Consider the following 17,926-nt stretch of genomic DNA (forward strand, 5'->3'; position numbering starts at 1 on the left):
GTATCTGTTACGTTGACATAATTGTCAAAAACGTGTGTCACGTCACAATTATTTTAATTCGTAAAATACGTATTTTAATATATTTTATCAAGTAAATAGTGAAAAAAATGTAAGTAAAAGTTAAAAAATCAAACTTTATTATAGAGTTAATAATCTATATATATATATTTTATACATAAAATTCGAATTTTCAGGTCGAAAGTCACGTTCAAGATTACATTGACGTCGGACCCCAAACTTCCTTTTAAAGTGTAAGTTTTTAAATATTTGTTATGCAGTGTCAAATAGTTGAGGTAACATCAACGTAGTTGGTTTAATAAAAATCTTACATAGAAATTCAATCAATGCTTTTAAAGCAGAACCATCTTTGTTAACAGATGCTGACACTGAAGATGCTACGTTGAAGTTACACCGTCTATTTAGCCAATGGAAACAGCTGTCGTGAAACAGTTTTTAAACTTTTTCCATGATTTTCTTGAAATATGTCAGCTGAAAGACTGGCCCAATAATGATACATCGAATAATGAGTTGAAAAATGCGTTTATAATGTCACAGCATGTCGTAAAATGTCTGGATAAGCTTCAGCAGAGATCTACTATAAGCGATTTTTTGTCAACATTAAACAGTGACAGTAGCATTTCAAATGTACTTCTCAAAACATGCTTACATGATCCACCAAAATATATACTAAAGAAACTTATAAACTCATCATGTAAAACCAGTCAACTGGACGAAGGGTTTAAGATATTCATTGAAATGTTCTCTGAGACGAAACTAGAGGAGTGCTTGAGTGATTTCTTTCTAGAATCAGCATCTAAAACTACACTTTTGAAACACATGTCCACTGAATTTAATAAAGATATGATTTTGAAATTTAAAAGCATATTGTTTCTCTCTGAGATTAACAATTGTAATGACTGTAAACCATTAATAAGGGAAATGTTGAGTAAAAGTGATGAAGATATAGAATTACTATTATTATGTATGTTGAATAAGGATATAGAATTTGCTGTTGTTATTAATATCATAGTGGAAACATTCACAGAAGCCATGGCATCTAAGGATATAAAATATCGAAGCATTTATAGACATCTTTATATGTTACCGGAGAATTCGTTAATAAATCTGTGCAATGAACATAATAAAATATTTAAATTGTTGGCAAAAGCGCTGCTTGATTGTGGAAGATTATTGAAAGAGAACATGTCTGCGGAATATTTTTACATTGATTTAACTTATTCAGAATTAAAGACAATTGTACGGAAAATTTGCAAGAATGAAGATATTAAAATTGAGTTTCTAGAGCTAGTGATGCAGAATGAATCAGAAAGGACATTCTGGAATAATATTTTACAGTGAATTTACTGATAGGTTGAAGTTACAAGGACACTACTCTTTTTTTAAATTTTAGTTGTATTTCATAGATGAAATTTAATGTACCGTCTAATATTGTTATGGAAGAAGGTAATGCAGCCCAGAGTGCTTTTACAGCTACATCCAAGATGATTTCACGGAATAGAAGTATCTGTAAATTTTTTTATAAATATTTTTTTAATTCAGCGGGTACAAAAAATCGAAAAAAAAGGTCTATTTACATTTCTTGGTATTATATTTCAAAATCATGTAAAAGGAGTTTAGTGTGTAGTATCTCCAATTTGATTTTGCACAACAGAAATGTTATTCTTATAAATATATTCAATTCCATCATGAGATTGTGATTATTATATATATATATATATATATAATAATTAATTAATTAATAAATTTAATATTGACTTTTACTTGGACCTCTACGAATATATGTAGCATGTTTTTTCCTGTATTCATTTGCCAATTGGTAAAATAAATGAATAAGTCTATGGTATTTAAAATGTTCAATAGACAAAGGTTTACAAATGTGTGTTATAGATGAATTTTTTTTATGTGATCTCTTTCTTTGGGATCCTCTTATCCACTCCTACTACGGTAAAGAAGGGACTACTTGTACAATTAATAATTATCTTTCTCCTCATCTATCTTAATATCTTCCATTAGTTTCTCTTTACAATATCTTACATTCCTTTCTTACCTTAGTAGGATCCTACAATTACATTTTCTTTTATTTTTTTTAGTTTTTTACATTTATTTGCCTTAGCCTAATATGAATATTATTTTGTTTCTTTAATATTTATATCACAGTTTATTATTAGACGCCTTTTGAAATTATGTATATTTTATTTAATTAAATAATTTTAATTATACCATTGATTTTTTGGCTCTTATCTTCTTATTACCTTCCTGCAGTAATTTAGGAAGCTCTGGTGACTTGACTTATTGTTCACTAGGTAGGCAATGACTCCTTGCATAGCGAATCCACTTTTCCGCGCCAAATACGGAATAGCCGGTGATTAGATTCACAGCAAGCTGGTCTGTTCCTGGGTCACGGGTGCACAATAGATCTCCTTGAGCTTAAATCTATGAAGGTACTAAAGAGTCCTTGCTCTATGAACATCTGGATAAAAACCGTGTTCAGCTGAATGTTATGAAGGAATTACAAGTGATTACTTATCGCTCTGAAACTTAGTCATTTCCTTCAGATTTCAGACTTTAGAGATCAAATTAGGGAATAAAGAGATCCATAGATAAATAAAAGCAACCGAATTATTTTAGTAGAATTAAAGTGACAATGAGCAGGCAATGTAGCACACACAACAGCTACATTCGAGATGATTTCACAGAATGGAAGGATCTGCTAATTTTTTAATAAATATTTTTTTATTCAGTGGGAACAAAAATTTCGAAAAAAAAGATCTATTTATACTTCTTGGCATAATATATTTCAAAATCATGTAAAAAGAGTTTGGTGTGTAGTATCTTCCAATTTGATTTTGCATAACAGAAATGTTATTGTTATAAATATATTCAGTTCCATCATGAGATTGTGATTATTATATATATATATTTTAATTTAATTTTTAATAAGATTTCAGACTTTAGAGATCGAATTAGGGAATAAAGAGATCCATAGATAAATAAAAGCAACCAAGTTATTCAAGTAGAATTAAAGAGACAATAAGCAGGCAATGTAGCACACACAACAGATGGCCATGTTGGCAAGCGCAGCCTAGGATGGTCTACCTTTGAGGTGGACAAATTACCTTTTTATGTTATCAAAAGATTCTGGATGCAAGCGCCATACAGTTCTATTGTAAATCCATGGGGAAACCCTGAACCTTGCTGTGGACATCTTCCAATTAAAATGATGTATGGCGTATTTAAAAAAAATTAATAAAATAGATGTTAAAATTAAACCAGTTTCTGTCTTTAGCTTTCGGGTGAGCTGTGACAGATATATTTCGGTAGTTTATGCGGTTAAATCTGAAATCCAAAAACATCTCCAAATAAATGCAAAGAAGATAACAGAAGATTGGTTAAGTCTTACCAACAACGGCTCCCTAATGATTCAAACCAGCTGCCAAAATTCTTATCTGAGAAAATATGCCAAACGCCTTAGGCATGACATTCGGAGCTACATGAATGGGTGTAGCAGTGTGAAGGCAGTGGCTTCCCTGGATGTTATTGATAAAAGAAACTATTTTGATGTTCCAGGTTAAGTGTACCCGAGGCCACTCCGTTTACAGCGGTGCTGAAGTTCGCTGCGGAAGAGTTTCGGGTGGAGCCGGCGACCAGTGCCATAATCACTGATGACGGTATCGGTATCAACCCTCAGCAGACTGCAGGTACGGTTCACAGAAATTTCTGGTATTCGTACCTTTGACTATGATCTACCCATGAAATGGTCTTTGAATGTATTATTACCACACAATTCCTAGATTTTTTGTAATATTAGATTATTAATATATGTACATTGATTTTTGGGATACGATGATGCATATATTAATTGACAGAAAATGAGGTATTCATTCACCCTTATAAAGATTTTACAAAGGTAACGGTAAGGCATAAAGAAAATGAGTCTTAAAAAGAGGCGATGGATAAGAATTACGCAAATATTATGGACGTGTTCTATTTTTCATTGTTCAAAATCTACGATATCCTACCACTAACCATTTTTTTTCAATCTCGTGATGAGAGAAATGGCGGAAACATCAAAAAAGTATATTGTTTCTCATACCATCATATATGAGAACTTATTAAATATTGGATTCTAGCTTATAGACTACTAAGTTTTAGATTTAATTTATTACAAGAAAATGTATAAACAATGTGTCCGTTTATTTAAAAATTTGATCAACTCTCAAAGAGGCGCCTTTATGGTAAATACATAGAACTATTTCTCTAAGAACCTAATAGATGGCGCAATACAAGTCTAATTAGACGTGGTTTTGCTTTACCGACACTTTTTTAAAACTACTCTATATGTATGTATTACGTAGTCTCAAAAATACATATGTATGTGTATATATATATATATAAATATATATATATATATATATATATAATCACAAAAATAGTTTTTTTCCCTAACTTTGGATAAGGTTTATGTTTTATATTTGTGAAGGCTTGTAAATGTTTTTTTTCTGATTGTTTTCAGGCAATGTGTTCCTGAAACATGGTTCCGAACTGAGACTTATTCCACGGGACAGGGTCGGGAGTATCTCCACATAAACTCCACATTCCTTTAACATTAATGATATTGCGTTATATTTAAGATGAACGTATAGTGAATTTTTCAAGGTGTTATCTTTTATATTCTGTGATTCTATCTGTCAATGTTTTTATTTATTTATTCATATCTTTCACCACTTGGATAATATTGATAACTTGTGTCGCGAATCAGAAGAATCTAGAATTTATTTTTAACTTATCTATGGGAGTTCCAAATGAAACCTGATCTAAAAATCCAAGTTTAAGTTAAGTTTGATTTATTGAACCTTTACAAATGTAGTTAATAATTGTAATGTTAAGGACATTTGACTGTTGAAATTGATTTAAACTGCAGTAAAAACTAAATACAGAAATCTTTAATATGGAATGGTAATGCATATGGGAATTATAGGTGATACGTTCCTAGGTGACTAAACGCAAAAAGAAACAAATATGTAAAAAATAAATTTAATTGAAGTTTTTAATTGTTTTCAACAATGGTTTGAAGAATATTGTAATTTTCTCTTGCTTGGTAGTTTTTTAAAAGTTTTAATCTAGACTGTCACAGCAGTGGGAATAAAGATTTGCTTCTCAAAAATAAGACTTAGTTCCATAGACGGGTCAATGTTCATAAAGAAATCACAAAGCTCATTTGTTATTCTTAAAGTAAGATTTTTAAAATTAAATGTCACGTTTCCATTGATTTAATATATTTATTATTAATCCATTTGACAGCATTTACAAAGGATATAGGGTTGGATATTGAAATCCTTTTATGTATGTGCCTATTTGATTTCAAATAAAGACATTTTTATTGTATATAGTATCATGAATTTTAGTTTAATAAACTTATTTAAATTCGCCCAAAAGACACTAGTAATTCTGTGATCTGTTATATCCCTTTTTGAAAAAATATCAAAAATTCTTTAATAAAAAAATATGAAAGTATGTTCATAAAACCTTAAAATGGAAATAAAGATTGTGGGTAGTCGCACATTTGTATATACCAGGAGTCAACTATGAGCGGTACAATAATTTTGACTAACATAAATTTTCAACTATTAGTTTTTTTTTAATTTCATTCCCATGTTCGATTTTTGAAATTTATGTAGAATTTTATCCTCTTACATTCTTCACTATTACGTTTTATTTATTTTTATTTCTAATTACTGTTATGGTCATCTTCCCAAGGGACATAATTCTGCTGCTCTCTATAATTCTTCTCAACTCCATCTTTTACTCTGTATAATAAATACGGGACTGCTAATATGTGCACCACGTCCCACCGCTGGGTCACAGATATGTGGGACTCTTGAGTTTAAATCTGTGTGGATACTTCAAGAATTACCACATTCATTTACACTAGTATGATTATTAATATAAAAACTTTTTGACAAGCACACACTTGAAAAATTCACGTATATATTTATATTTCTGTTACGATTAAAATATATAAATTATATATATGTTGTTATGTATATCTTTTTTTAGTAAGAACTGCCTGCATTTCTTAAGAGATTTGTAGTTGAAAGTGTATACAAATAATTGTTTTTTAATTTAAGTTAAAATCGAAGGTTTTTTTTACGCTAAACTGTTTGTGAAGTTAAACGCAGGTTTGTGTAAAAACTATTTTATATTACAAGTGCTCAAACTTGATGTCCCATAAATCAACGTCAGGAGATATTTTACCCATTTTATATGTACGATGTGAAATGTATATTGCATTGAAATGATTAAAGTTGGATTCAGTAGTAAATTTGAGTATATAGATATGATAATACTATTTTAATTAAAAATTATTCAATTGCTGAAGGGCTACTACCCAGAGACAAATTAAAACAAAGATTAGATTAACACATCCCATGTCATGTGGGGCGTATACCCCGGTAGTACTTTCCGTTCAGGCCATTTGCAGTTCTCATTGAAAAACAAAGGATTCCTAAAGAAATGAATTGTAGGGTCCAATATAGATAAATTCACATCGCATACACACGTATGTAATTCACATTATAATTTAATAACTTTTTCTCGCTAATTATAGCTTCGCAGTATTGAAAAAGTGTGTATTTTTTAAAACTTTTCAAAATATGCAAAGAAACGTGTTGAAGGTTTAAAGTCTTATTTGAAAGGATATCACAGGGTAAATAAACAGCTGGAACCGTTTAAAAATACGTCACATATATTGTTTTTAAATTATTTTTTGGATTTTAGTCACTATGTAACTTGAATTTCGGCTTGACGTTGATTTATGAAACGTATGTGTTAAAATTTCAAAAATATATTAAAATTTTATTTTGTAAATTAAATTTCATACTCTCGGATTTGTTTCTTTTAATTAAATAAAATATTGATATGTAAAATATCAATACTTATATACATGTTATATATATATATATATATATATATATATATATATATATATATGTATATAACATGTACAGTCTTACTCTATGGTGTGAACTTCTTTTTTTAATTTTAGTTTGTTGGATATCCAATACGGAGTACATAATGTAACTTAAGCAAAAGCTGCAGAAGAACACCAAGACCTGGAACAAGCGCTACCAATAGTTGGCTATATTACACAGATTAAATATGAATTGAGCAATTGCGAATTTTCCTTCGAAGTGGTATTATCGACTGTGGCTTTAAGGTTCTGGAGTCGAGAAGAATAGCAAACTTAGCGAAGGAAGTTCACTTATAAGTTGGACTACTTAAGATACTGGATGCAAGCCGCTCCCAACTGTTCCTATGATGATAAAATAAAATACTTTATTTTTTTTTAAAACATGTACTCAGCTTCATTACACTTAAAATTAATAAATAAAACACTAATCATTAACAAGCGCCAGTCAGACCCGCGAATTGAGGGTCCACTGCATCAAGGAATGACTTCTCGAACTCTGCCGCAGAGAAACGGTCCACTGAGTCTCTGGAATAATAAATTTGAGTTGCTATATTAAGAAATAAAAAGTAAATATTGCAAATAAATAGATAATAAAGACAAAATAAAAGCAAAATAATATACAATACTGTGATATAAAATAACAATGTAATTTAAGAAAATGTAAAAAGAAATGAGGAATGAATGAAAGGTGATACAGAGCAAAAGGGAAAGACAGTAGAATTGTGGAATGAAAGAATGGACCGAAAAACAATGTGAAGTATGAAAGAAGAGAAAGAAAATAATAAAATTTTCTGTGAAAAATTAAATAAATTTGCCCAAAAAGTCCCTGTCCCACAAAAGATAGGGGGTACGAGAGGCCCCCAATAGCGGGGGCCATTAAAAAAAATTTGAGTTTATTTCGAAATTAATATTGGTTTATATTTAACTATTATACAAATTGAACTATGTTTCGCTAGGTAGTGACAAAATATGACAGATTTTACCAATTATAATCATCATTTTAATTTACTAATACTTTTTATATGGTTCTAGAATAGAAGAGAAAAATAGAATATATTTTATGTGTATGGAAAAAGATGTTTTTCACGGCGCCGAAATAACAAAGGTAATTTAAATACTCGCTATTCTCAATTTTGTAAGTAAGAAAAGGACCATTATTTAGAGATAAAGTCTATGTTTGGCACTAATCAGTGTAACATAACTCCTGAAGATGCCCCATGGAGGGGAAAAATAATATTTCTTAGATGTACAGATGAAAAATTGTGAGGTAGCCGGCGGCCCTAACGGCACCTATTGTTGGTTGTGTATAAAAGTAGCTGAAAATTTGCTATTGATTTTTGGATAGGTACCATTAACAGCAAACAAACTATACATTCACCGCTTAAATATTTTTAAATCAATACTCTTTCAGCCTGTGTATAAAAATTTCAGTAAATTTAATAAAGCTCAGGTTCTTGTTCCCTTCAGCTATATGAGCACCTAATAACTTAAAATTAGTAACATACCAAAGTTCTCGAAGGAGTCAAGTTACTATAAACAAATTTAAGCTATGAATCGAACCGGGTGAACTTATAAATTGGAACGATCAAAAATTTGTTAAACAGGATTATTGGTTAGAGGTGTAAAACAAAACCCACCGAACCGAAACGAAATGAACCTACGGTAAGGGTATCTAGGCGATATTGTACGAGCGAGCGCTATATATGAGCGAGGGAGATAGACCACTGCCACGCCCACTCATTCGCTGTGATGGCTTGTCAAGCAATTCAAACAAATTTAGCAAAATTCTTGGGTGGATCACGCAAACTAATGCTTTCAGAAATCCTAAACAACCTTTTGATAATATTGTTAAAATTCGTATTACTACATATAAATTTAAATTTTTCTGTACTATCTGTCCTTGCAGATTGTACTGATAGAAGTTATTGGCCTGTCGCATTTCAATGTAAAAAATATATTAATGTAACTTACTTCTTTTTTTTTAAATGGTCCCCGCTGTTGGGGACCTCTCGTTCCCCTATCTCGTGTGGGACAGGGACTTTTTATTTCTAATAATTTATTCATATTTTTTATTATTATCATTCTTCTCTTTCATATATCATCTTATCTGTCGCACTGTTTCTTTCATTCTACAATTTTCCCAGTCTTTCTCTTTCATTTTATTAGCCATACATCCATCCTCAACCACTACATTCTAGGTTTCCTTACTATTTTATTTTGCAACATTACATTTATTGTTCAAATATTTAACACGTATTTTCTTTGTAATTATCATCTTATATTATACTATTTATTGCACTATTTTGGTACTACTATATTCCTTTTATTTCTATATTTTAGTGTTCGTTTTATTTTTACCTATTGCATTTATTACCACCTTCCTGCAGTAGCTGAGGAAGTATTCTCTCTCCCCTTCGTCTTGCATGATGGCCGAGATATTCCTTTCCCCTATCTGTTTGCCCATCCGGCATTCGAAATCTGCGCGCAGTCTTTCGAACGATGTAACTTATTTCAGAACCATCACCCGTAGTCTAACATATATAGATAGAACATACCTAGCAGTTTCTATAATCTTCTTTTTAACATCTGTCGGTAGTTCTATGATTTTAAGTATAGTGCGCGCGTACTCCTCTGCCTCAGCAGCTAGGAATCCCCTCAACGTTGATGGCTGTATTATGTCCATCAGTGGGCCACCGGAACGGTGGGCTACTGTAATCAATCCTGCAGCCATGCATTCCACTATGCCTGGAAAAAGAAATATGAATCTAGAACAAGTTTACCCCCATTTGGTAATTTATTTTTATTAAGATATTAGGTATCTAAAGCAGAAAGAACACTATTTTTCTTATAGACCACAGAGAATAAAACACCTGTAGCTGTAATAAATTTGACATCAAATTAAAACTAAAAAAAAAATTCGAAATAGATTTACAACAAATATATAATAACTTAATGTTACACTGTACAAATTACAGAACATATGATATAATAGCTGTAAGAGGTCCTCAAGCCTTCTATAGATTCCCAATAGGTCTGGTTAGCAGCCTGCGTTCAAGGTCTTCAGAGACCACAACAAAGTTGTATGTCCCCTTTGTGGGCATGTGATCCACACTATGCTTCGCATAGTTTATGCAACTTCAACTTAATTTGCTGAGGTATTTTTTACCTTTGCTCACCTCCAGATGTCATTTCTGATCGGACCACATTTATAATTAATTTACATAATAAAAATATGATTCTTACTGATTCCAAAATGCTCGTTCCACATAGCATGAATCGCCAAGGTAGACGTCTGGTACAGCTGGAGGAGTTTCGAATAGGATGCATTCACCACAAACTGGACATTGTCCTCAATGGACAAATGCTTCGCCAAGTCCTTGAGGTTCTGCACCAATTCCTCATCTTCTTTGTTTCGGCACGAGCCAGCTAGCACTAATTTGATCTGGAAAAATATTAAAAAACATCATTCTTAACAATTCTTTGACACCAGTGACATGTCCACTGTTGGTCATCGTACTCCCCTGTAGATTTTCAACAGGACTGGTTGAAAGCATCTTGCCTTATCATCTTCAAGCCTTAGGGCTTCCCCCATTGATCACCACAATGGCTGGACTACAAGGCTTCATCAAATCGGTTGGAGAGAGATATAGGGGAGTATGATTCCTCCTTAGTCAGATCATCCTCATACGGCATCAGATATAATGGGAATAAAGACAATACACCATCTATCCCAATATTGGTAAAATATCAACAGTGTATTTTAAGAAAGATGTTTCCGAACAATGAAGCTAGACTGTGTGATTGTTAAGTTCAACATAAAGTGATAATATAATTATCATCATCATCATAATAAAATCATCACTGTAGTATTGATTAGGCTCCTTTTTTTAACTATATTCCACAGACATTAACATCCTTGCATTTGTTTTTACACTTAATCTTTTTTTTATTGTTACTAAGCCTCATACTACACCAATACCTCACTTTGCGTCGTGGTTACGTTCCAAAAAAAAAAAACGACGCAAATTGAAACGCCGCAAAGTGAATTAAGATTTTCTAAAGCAAACCATCGAAGACAGATTTCAGGCTCACGAAAATACTACTTTTTAAAAAAAAAATTGAACAAAGTAAGCATTTATAAAACATAAATAATATAACACTGCCAATAAATAAATTAGAATAATATTTACCTTTTTTGTATCTAGAAACAACAAGTAAAAATTTTTTTTAAAAAAAAAGGACAACACTACGTAATTGAAAAACAACTCTAAAATTAGCAGAACAAAGTGAAAATAAAACTGTATTAAAATTGCGTTGATTTTTAGTTAGAAAGGGAATCCCCGAGTTTTGATGGCATGGCGCTATTAGAAACAAGTGTTGCCATCTTTTAGAAAAAAAAGAAAATTGCAAAAAAAAAAATTAAAGACTCGAACCCAAAACAACGCAACCTATAAAATCTAACGACGCACAGTGAAAATTAGTACTAATTAAGCAGCGACGCAACTTCGAAAAAAATGCAAAACGAAACTACACAAAGCGAGGTATTGATGTATAAATTGTCAGCAATTATCAACTAGTAAGTTAACAATTTTTCTTTTAACCATCGGTGTATTTTGTTTGTTCACAACACTCTAACAATGTCCAGTTTTTAAGATTACGCTTCATGGAACCACTAACTCATCACTACTCCATATCGCTATCCTCAGGTTCTAAGCCAGGATGTATTTGCTTGATTTCGGTTGAAGTTGATGCTGTTAGCTCGGGGGCTTGTACAGTTTCATCGGAGCGGAAGGGTCTGTGAACTTAAATTTAAAACAGAAGCTGGACAGACGTATTTCAGTTGTACAATGACGTTCTCAAGTAAACCGCTCTACCCGAGTAGAGCTGTGTAGTGTTGATATTGTGTACACAGCTTGGGATGGCAGCGTGGACCACAGGCGAGGATGGATCCGGATCCAACTTTTGGTACGCCCCATAAGAACGAGTGTTGTGGTGTGGTGGTGAGTAGTATTTTGTTCTGTTGTGAATGACGTGATGTCCTATGTGAAGTATCACAGGTGCAGTGTCGGAACCTTATCATGGCCGTGAGGAGTACGACTTTGGGACGTCTCTTTGCCTTTGCTGAGGTAAGGGGGAGTAGGGAAAAGCACTCGCTGTGAGAGGGTTTAGGTAAGAAGGAGTCGACTCCGTTGGAAGTTTGAGGTCGCTACAGAGATCTGCATTACACTGATACTATGCCGTCCTGATAGTATAGTATGAACTATACTGCAGTACATAGTTGAGTTCCCACTTTGGGTTCATTATTACCATTTTTCTCATATAACATATATATCTGAAACAATAAGATTATTAATCCACTTCCATTTCCACTCACCTTATTCCAAAGCATCTCATTCTTCATGAGTAAATGCCTCAGCTCATACATGACCTGCAGCATCAGTGGGTAGTCCTTCTCCGGTCGGAATTGACCAACGGATAGGATCCTGATAGGATCTGATTCTTTCACCAGCGATCTCAGTTTCTTCAGTTCTGAAACCTGAAATATGATTAATTAAAAAATTTCTCTCTTTTTTTTAGTCACTTTTTAATAAGTCATAGCTCTAAATACATTTTTTAATTTTTTTTTAAACAGAGATTGTTTTCCTTCTCAATTTGATTTTAATTATTTTTTTGTTACTTATATCTTTTTTCATATACCTTCATTAATTTATCTCTGCACCACCTAAACGGTTGTCTTGGTAGAGAATGCCTTCAGCATTAAGTTCACTGTTGTACATAGAATGTGTTAAATAATTAATTCAGAAATATTCAACGACTATTTAAGTTTTGAGTATTTGACAGTTGGATTTGAATTTTAAGAATATTTGTTGGTATCAGAATTCTATAATGTTCTTAATATTCTCCAACTGGAGTCAATATCTCTGGTCTCCAATTGTTGAAGTTAGCATCGTATCCCTTTGCCATGGTTCACTTACACCAAAATTTGTATTGCCCATAACATATCTTTGTATTGGTATTTGGTTCTGCAGACCTAAGGTACCTGTACAAATTACTCACCTCGCAAGGTGGGTAGACGCGGCGTGGCTGACGACGAGGTCCCCATACGTCTATGATGTGCTCCTCCGTCCAAGTACCATTCACCATCACCACGTCCGCACAGCGTCCCGCAAAACCATACGCCTGAAAGGTGATATTTAAACCATTTTAATCTGCTCCTGGTGGTAGGGATCTTAACCAGTCATAGTCTTTATAAGAATTTCTATTTACATTAGTTGTTACACTCTGCACAGAGGACTGTCCAGTCCTGAGCATAGCGCCAGGAAGAGGACGATATTTTGTTTTATTTTTATTTATTACTTTTTTTTAATTATTTCACTACAGTAGTACTCTTTTCGTTGCCCATCCAGGAGGCGATATTTCCATCCTCAATTTTCTCTCCTACCTCCATTTCCAGTTCCGTTCTTTGCTTCGAATACGGAGCAGCCGGTGACCAAATGCACGAAGGTCTCTCCTTGAGCTTAAACCGATGAAGGTACTCTGAGAATCCCCCGTGAACATCTGTACCAGTACCACGTCCAGCTGCTTGGCAAAGAGAAAACTTACCCAACCGAATATTTTATAATAGATGAGCTTGAGCCAAGTGAAGAGAGGGTTTTTAGCCACCAGGCTGGCGTTATTGTAGGAGACGATGCGATGCTTAACACGGCTCATCATGGTGGCGGTGATGGTGGGGTAATGCACGTAGCAGATCACCGGACATTGTGCCAGGTACCGGATGATGGGATAAGTGAAGGCAAAACCCGTAGTTTCTATGTAGATGTCTGAAAAATTAAATCTGTAATAAATTGGCAGCTTAGGCCTCAACTACTCTAATAGATGGCACTGGCTTGCTAAACCTGAGGTTATTAGTCAAAGAGACAAGACAAGCCTTACTGCCCTGGAGTGGCGAGATACTTGATAGTCCATCAGACTATCAAGCGAAGCGATCATCCACCCACAAGGTGGGTACATTCTTGTTAAAATCGAAAAACTCTGAATCCAAGCCTATTTCCTAACTTTGAAACCTATGCTTAAGGTTCTACAGCTGAAACAATGATATGTATATATTGAAGTTACCTGGATTCAACTTCATCAGAGCCTCCATTCCCATCACCATGGAGCCAAGACTTTGCATCAACAACGTGCAGTACGGATAAGACTTTGCTTCAATAAGCCAACTCATACTCAGCCTTATAAATTCCAATTTCTCCGCATCTACTTTTATATTGTACTGATTTTGTACTTTGTCCAATATTGCCTTTGGGCTTGCCGTCTCCACTGTGTAGATATAGATTGTAGCATTTGGATACCTGGGTATTAAATAAACCATATACATACATAATCAATACATACACAGGGTGATAAAGCCTTAAAGATGTGAATGTATACACATTTTCAAAATTGAGATCACTTCATATATAATTATTTGCTTTTTATTCATGTAGACTTTGTACAGTCAGAAGTAATTGGACTTTTGCATTAAAATTTTTCTTTTTGTATATAGATGTATATACTATGTCATATATATATATATATATATATATGTATATACACATTATATATATATATATACATACATAGAGAGAGAGAGAGAGTTAGAACATGAGAGTGAAACCATATTAGCAAATTGAACTGGGAGAAATCCTGTGAAATAATTTATGTCAATACTAAATAAAATCTATTACAAAATATGTTACTGAATAATAAACCTTATAATGCTATTTAAGTATTTTTTTTAAATATTTCCCTATAGGAAGGATACAGAAGACCACATCAGGATTATATGAATAGATAAAAATGCCAAAAATTGTAAAAAAATAATAAATAACTTTGGCGTAAAATCTTTGGAGCTGTTTTATAGATTTTTGTCAGCATTGAACTGTAACACCTATTTTCAATATTTCTGTACAAATAAACTCGTTGCTTTGGAATAAGTTATATTAATTTATTTTGCGATTAGAATTCAAATGGCTAATAAAATCTTGGGACAATATATCTGCCTGAGGATTGGGACCTCTGGGAAATAGTAATAGGGTATATAGCTACCCTAATTCATACCATACTCGCAGTCAACGTTTTGGGGGCCATGTTTTGCTCTGAGAGCAGCAATACCTGCCATTCACCCATGGGGCAATGCTCCATCTGAAGTTACAGCATGGTTAAAGTGACCAGGCCAATGACGTAAGGTAATAGATAGTAAAAGATATATCAAATATATAAAAGATACTTACCGAGTCAGTATTGCATTGATTGCTGCCCATAGAACTCTTTCTCCTCCCCCACCGGCATTACAATAAGGATGGAAGAATGCAACATAGAGAGAACCCTTGGCTCTCCTTTTAGACTTTCTCTCCTTCACTCTCATATACCACGATGCAAAATAATAGGCTAACGGCACCAACAAAAATGCTAGGATGAGCAGAGGCAGGAACAGTACAATGCTGAAAATAGTAATTTCTTTTTAATTTCCATTCCACATAGGGCAGAAAACTTTTGACCACTGAGGCCTTAAAATTTTGGAGTCTTGTCTTCCATTCCACAAGCTGAACAAATGATCTTGTTATCAGAAAAAATTAGATGCAGCTTCTTGTCAGTCTTGGTGGAAAAGGGGGAGGCCTATGTTTAGCAGTGGATTTCCTATGATTGATGTTGATGATGATGATGGTTTTCATACTAATAAAATTACAAAAAATCTTTCTATAGTATGTACATAGCTTTAAGTATTTATGTAGTTTATATGCTTAATAGGATACTGTCACTTAATGACAGGCCACCAACAAGGTCACCCAGAGAGCAATTGAGAGGGCTGTGCCCAGTGGCGTAGCTATGGTATTTGGGGCCTGGGGCAGATTGGGGCTTGGTGAATAAAGAATCAAAATTCTTTATTTATATATTTCTCACATTTTGGTACAATTTTTTATTTTTTGCCCATAAAATAGTAAAAAATCCGAAGCTCAATTTTGTTTTTTTCTTTAAAATATTAAACAAATCAAAATATTTTTTTTTCTTAAAGGGACATGATCCCCACCCTTTTTGTATAAAACAAAAAAGTGTTTTGCGAATGAAAGGCTTAAACACTGTATATTATAATTTGTAACCGTTTACTTTTTTTAATGTTCATGTTATTTAACAACTTTTTTAGCACAAAAATAGAAATATTCGATATTCTTTTTATTAAAAAAAAATTCAAAAAACATTTTTTTCAACTTTGGTGCCCCCTCTGCTTGTGGTGCCTGGTGCGGCTGCTCCGCTCGCTACCCCCTAGCTACGCCACTGGCTGTGCCCAAACTTTTGCTGCAATATTGAATCAGAAATCAGTAAATTCATATAAGAACCAAGTTCACTGTCGTAGCTCAAAAAATTATTTCTTTGAAATGGCAGTGTGCAGGGAACATAGCTTGTGCAACCTATACCAGTTGGAGCCGAGAAGTGACCATGAACGGGTAGATGTGGCTTAGGTAGGTCTCCGACCTGAAGTAACGACCACATAATTAAGGTTAAGGGGGCCTACACCTTATAGAGACGATATATTGCCTTTGATATGCACACTATCTACAGAGGCATACTCAAAATTGAGTGATATTTATAGGAAAAATAACTACAATACTATGGTGACATAAAATACCTCCTTACAGAGAACATAATAAAAATAACAAAATATCATAGAGCAAACAGCAAAGTGTCATGCTTGGCAAGCAGACTGGCAGTTTCGGTCTGGTGGTATGGTTTTAAAAATAAATGTAGTCTTTTATTTCAGATCATCTATAGTGTATTAATTTGCTAGATTAGCCTAATTAGATAAAAATAAGAATCTAATTGAGCTCTAGGCCATCCATCAGCTTATAAAGGTTACAAACAGACTTAAAGACTACAAATAAGCTTATGTGGGCTTTATTATGTATATATTCATTATATATAAAACCTTTTTAAAAAACAGCAAATGTTTTTATCACAAAATGGTGAAATTTAATATCGTGCTTATCATATGATATGATTTGGTAAAATCTGGAGCGAGGCGATGATAAAGAGGGCGTATGAGCCCCATGTCAATTTTTTACAACATTCAACTATATTATTTTTATGACATATTTTATTTTAGGTATAGTTTAGGAAAACTCGTATACATCAAATATAATTGGATAAGATAACAGATAAATGAGTTGAAAATCAAATTATATCCATAAATATATTAACAAATTAAGGTCTAAATTACTCCGAATTAATTTAAATTTTGTATTTCTTATGTTTGGCCAATGAATGTGAACTTTGCTGATCCCATGCCTGTACCTTAGGACAACATAGTTCCTAAATTTAATGTACTCCATAGAGCTATTACGAAATAACATTACAGATATCTGTGCATTGGAAGTTAGTTGACTTAAATAAAAATAGAAAATATATAATTGTTTAATTCATTTATTCAAACTTACCAGAAATATATTAATAACATTTTGCAATCTGATTATTTCTTCTTGTTGTAATAGGGAGAAGGTAGATACAAGGAGTACGTATATGAGGAATTAACTGTTCACATAATTCATAATTTTCGCTTCGTTTTAAAACATATTTAAGTTATTAAATTATTCACCCCACGTAAACACCGGCGTTAAAAGATATCATATAAGTAACCGTAGACTATACTCAGATGACGACTAAATTACGTTACACATACCACAGATAATACTATCTTTTAATTTACACAATTTTTTTAATTTTGATTTAAATTTAGATTTCTATATTAATAATATTTAACAAGATAGTTTTATTGTTAATTTAATGTTAAATTATTGCTTATAATTGAAGTTGTAATAAGTTGAATAATTTTTATTATTACATTATTTGTTAATATTTAATTTTAAAATAAATAGTAAAGTGATACCGTGTTAAATTTCATTA

The 17,926-nt window shown here is 32.7% G+C and overlaps 2 protein-coding genes across 3 annotated transcripts; one reads left to right on the plus strand and one right to left on the minus strand.

Moving 5' to 3' along the window:
- Positions 1-6,908, plus strand: Ufm1 (Ubiquitin-fold modifier 1). Of its 2 annotated transcripts, XM_068766917.1 has the most exons (4): positions 1-109; positions 195-251; positions 3,589-3,719; positions 4,535-6,908. In XM_068766917.1, coding segments are annotated over exons 1-4 (264 nt in total). In that variant the 5' UTR covers positions 1-107; the 3' UTR covers positions 4,609-6,908. The 2 variants fall into 2 exon arrangements, with proteins under 2 accessions (XP_068623018.1, XP_068623017.1); XM_068766916.1 differs by lacking the exons at positions 1-109; positions 3,589-3,719; positions 4,535-6,908 and adding an exon at positions 378-1,699.
- A 458-nt stretch (positions 6,909-7,366) lies between these two features.
- Alg11 (ALG11 alpha-1,2-mannosyltransferase) lies at positions 7,367-17,653 on the minus strand. Its single transcript, XM_068766926.1, has 9 exons — positions 17,461-17,653; positions 15,262-15,471; positions 14,108-14,340; positions 13,595-13,812; positions 13,049-13,171; positions 12,366-12,527; positions 10,235-10,433; positions 9,547-9,736; positions 7,367-7,516 (listed from the first exon to the last, which is right to left on the minus strand). Exons 1-9 carry the CDS (start codon positions 17,478-17,480, stop codon positions 7,423-7,425), a joined length of 1,449 nt encoding a protein of 482 aa, XP_068623027.1. The 5' UTR covers positions 17,481-17,653; the 3' UTR covers positions 7,367-7,422.
- Between the last annotated feature and the right edge of the window lie 273 nt (positions 17,654-17,926).

Source organism: Battus philenor, unplaced genomic scaffold, assembly GCF_028537555.1.
Source record: "Battus philenor isolate CCGP_79_NKW_IND1 unplaced genomic scaffold, ilBatPhil1.0.hap1 SCAF_22, whole genome shotgun sequence".
NCBI lineage: Eukaryota > Metazoa > Arthropoda > Insecta > Lepidoptera > Papilionidae > Battus > Battus philenor.

Bases quoted from the DNA above. Each gene is read 5' to 3' on its own strand.
- Ufm1 (XM_068766916.1), top strand. From the start codon at position 427: ATGGAAACAGCTGTCGTGAAACAGTTTTTAAACTTTTTCCATGATTTT.
- Alg11 (XM_068766926.1), bottom strand. From the start codon at position 17,480: ATGTTATTAATATATTTCTG. The intron at 13,172-13,594 runs GTAAGTTTTCTC...ATCACCTTTCAG, and splicing joins ATTATAAAATATTCGGTTGG to GCGTATGGTTTTGCGGGACG. The intron at 12,528-13,048 runs GTGAGTAATTTG...ATCATATTTCAG, and splicing joins GCGTCTACCCACCTTGCGAG to GTTTCAGAACTGAAGAAACT.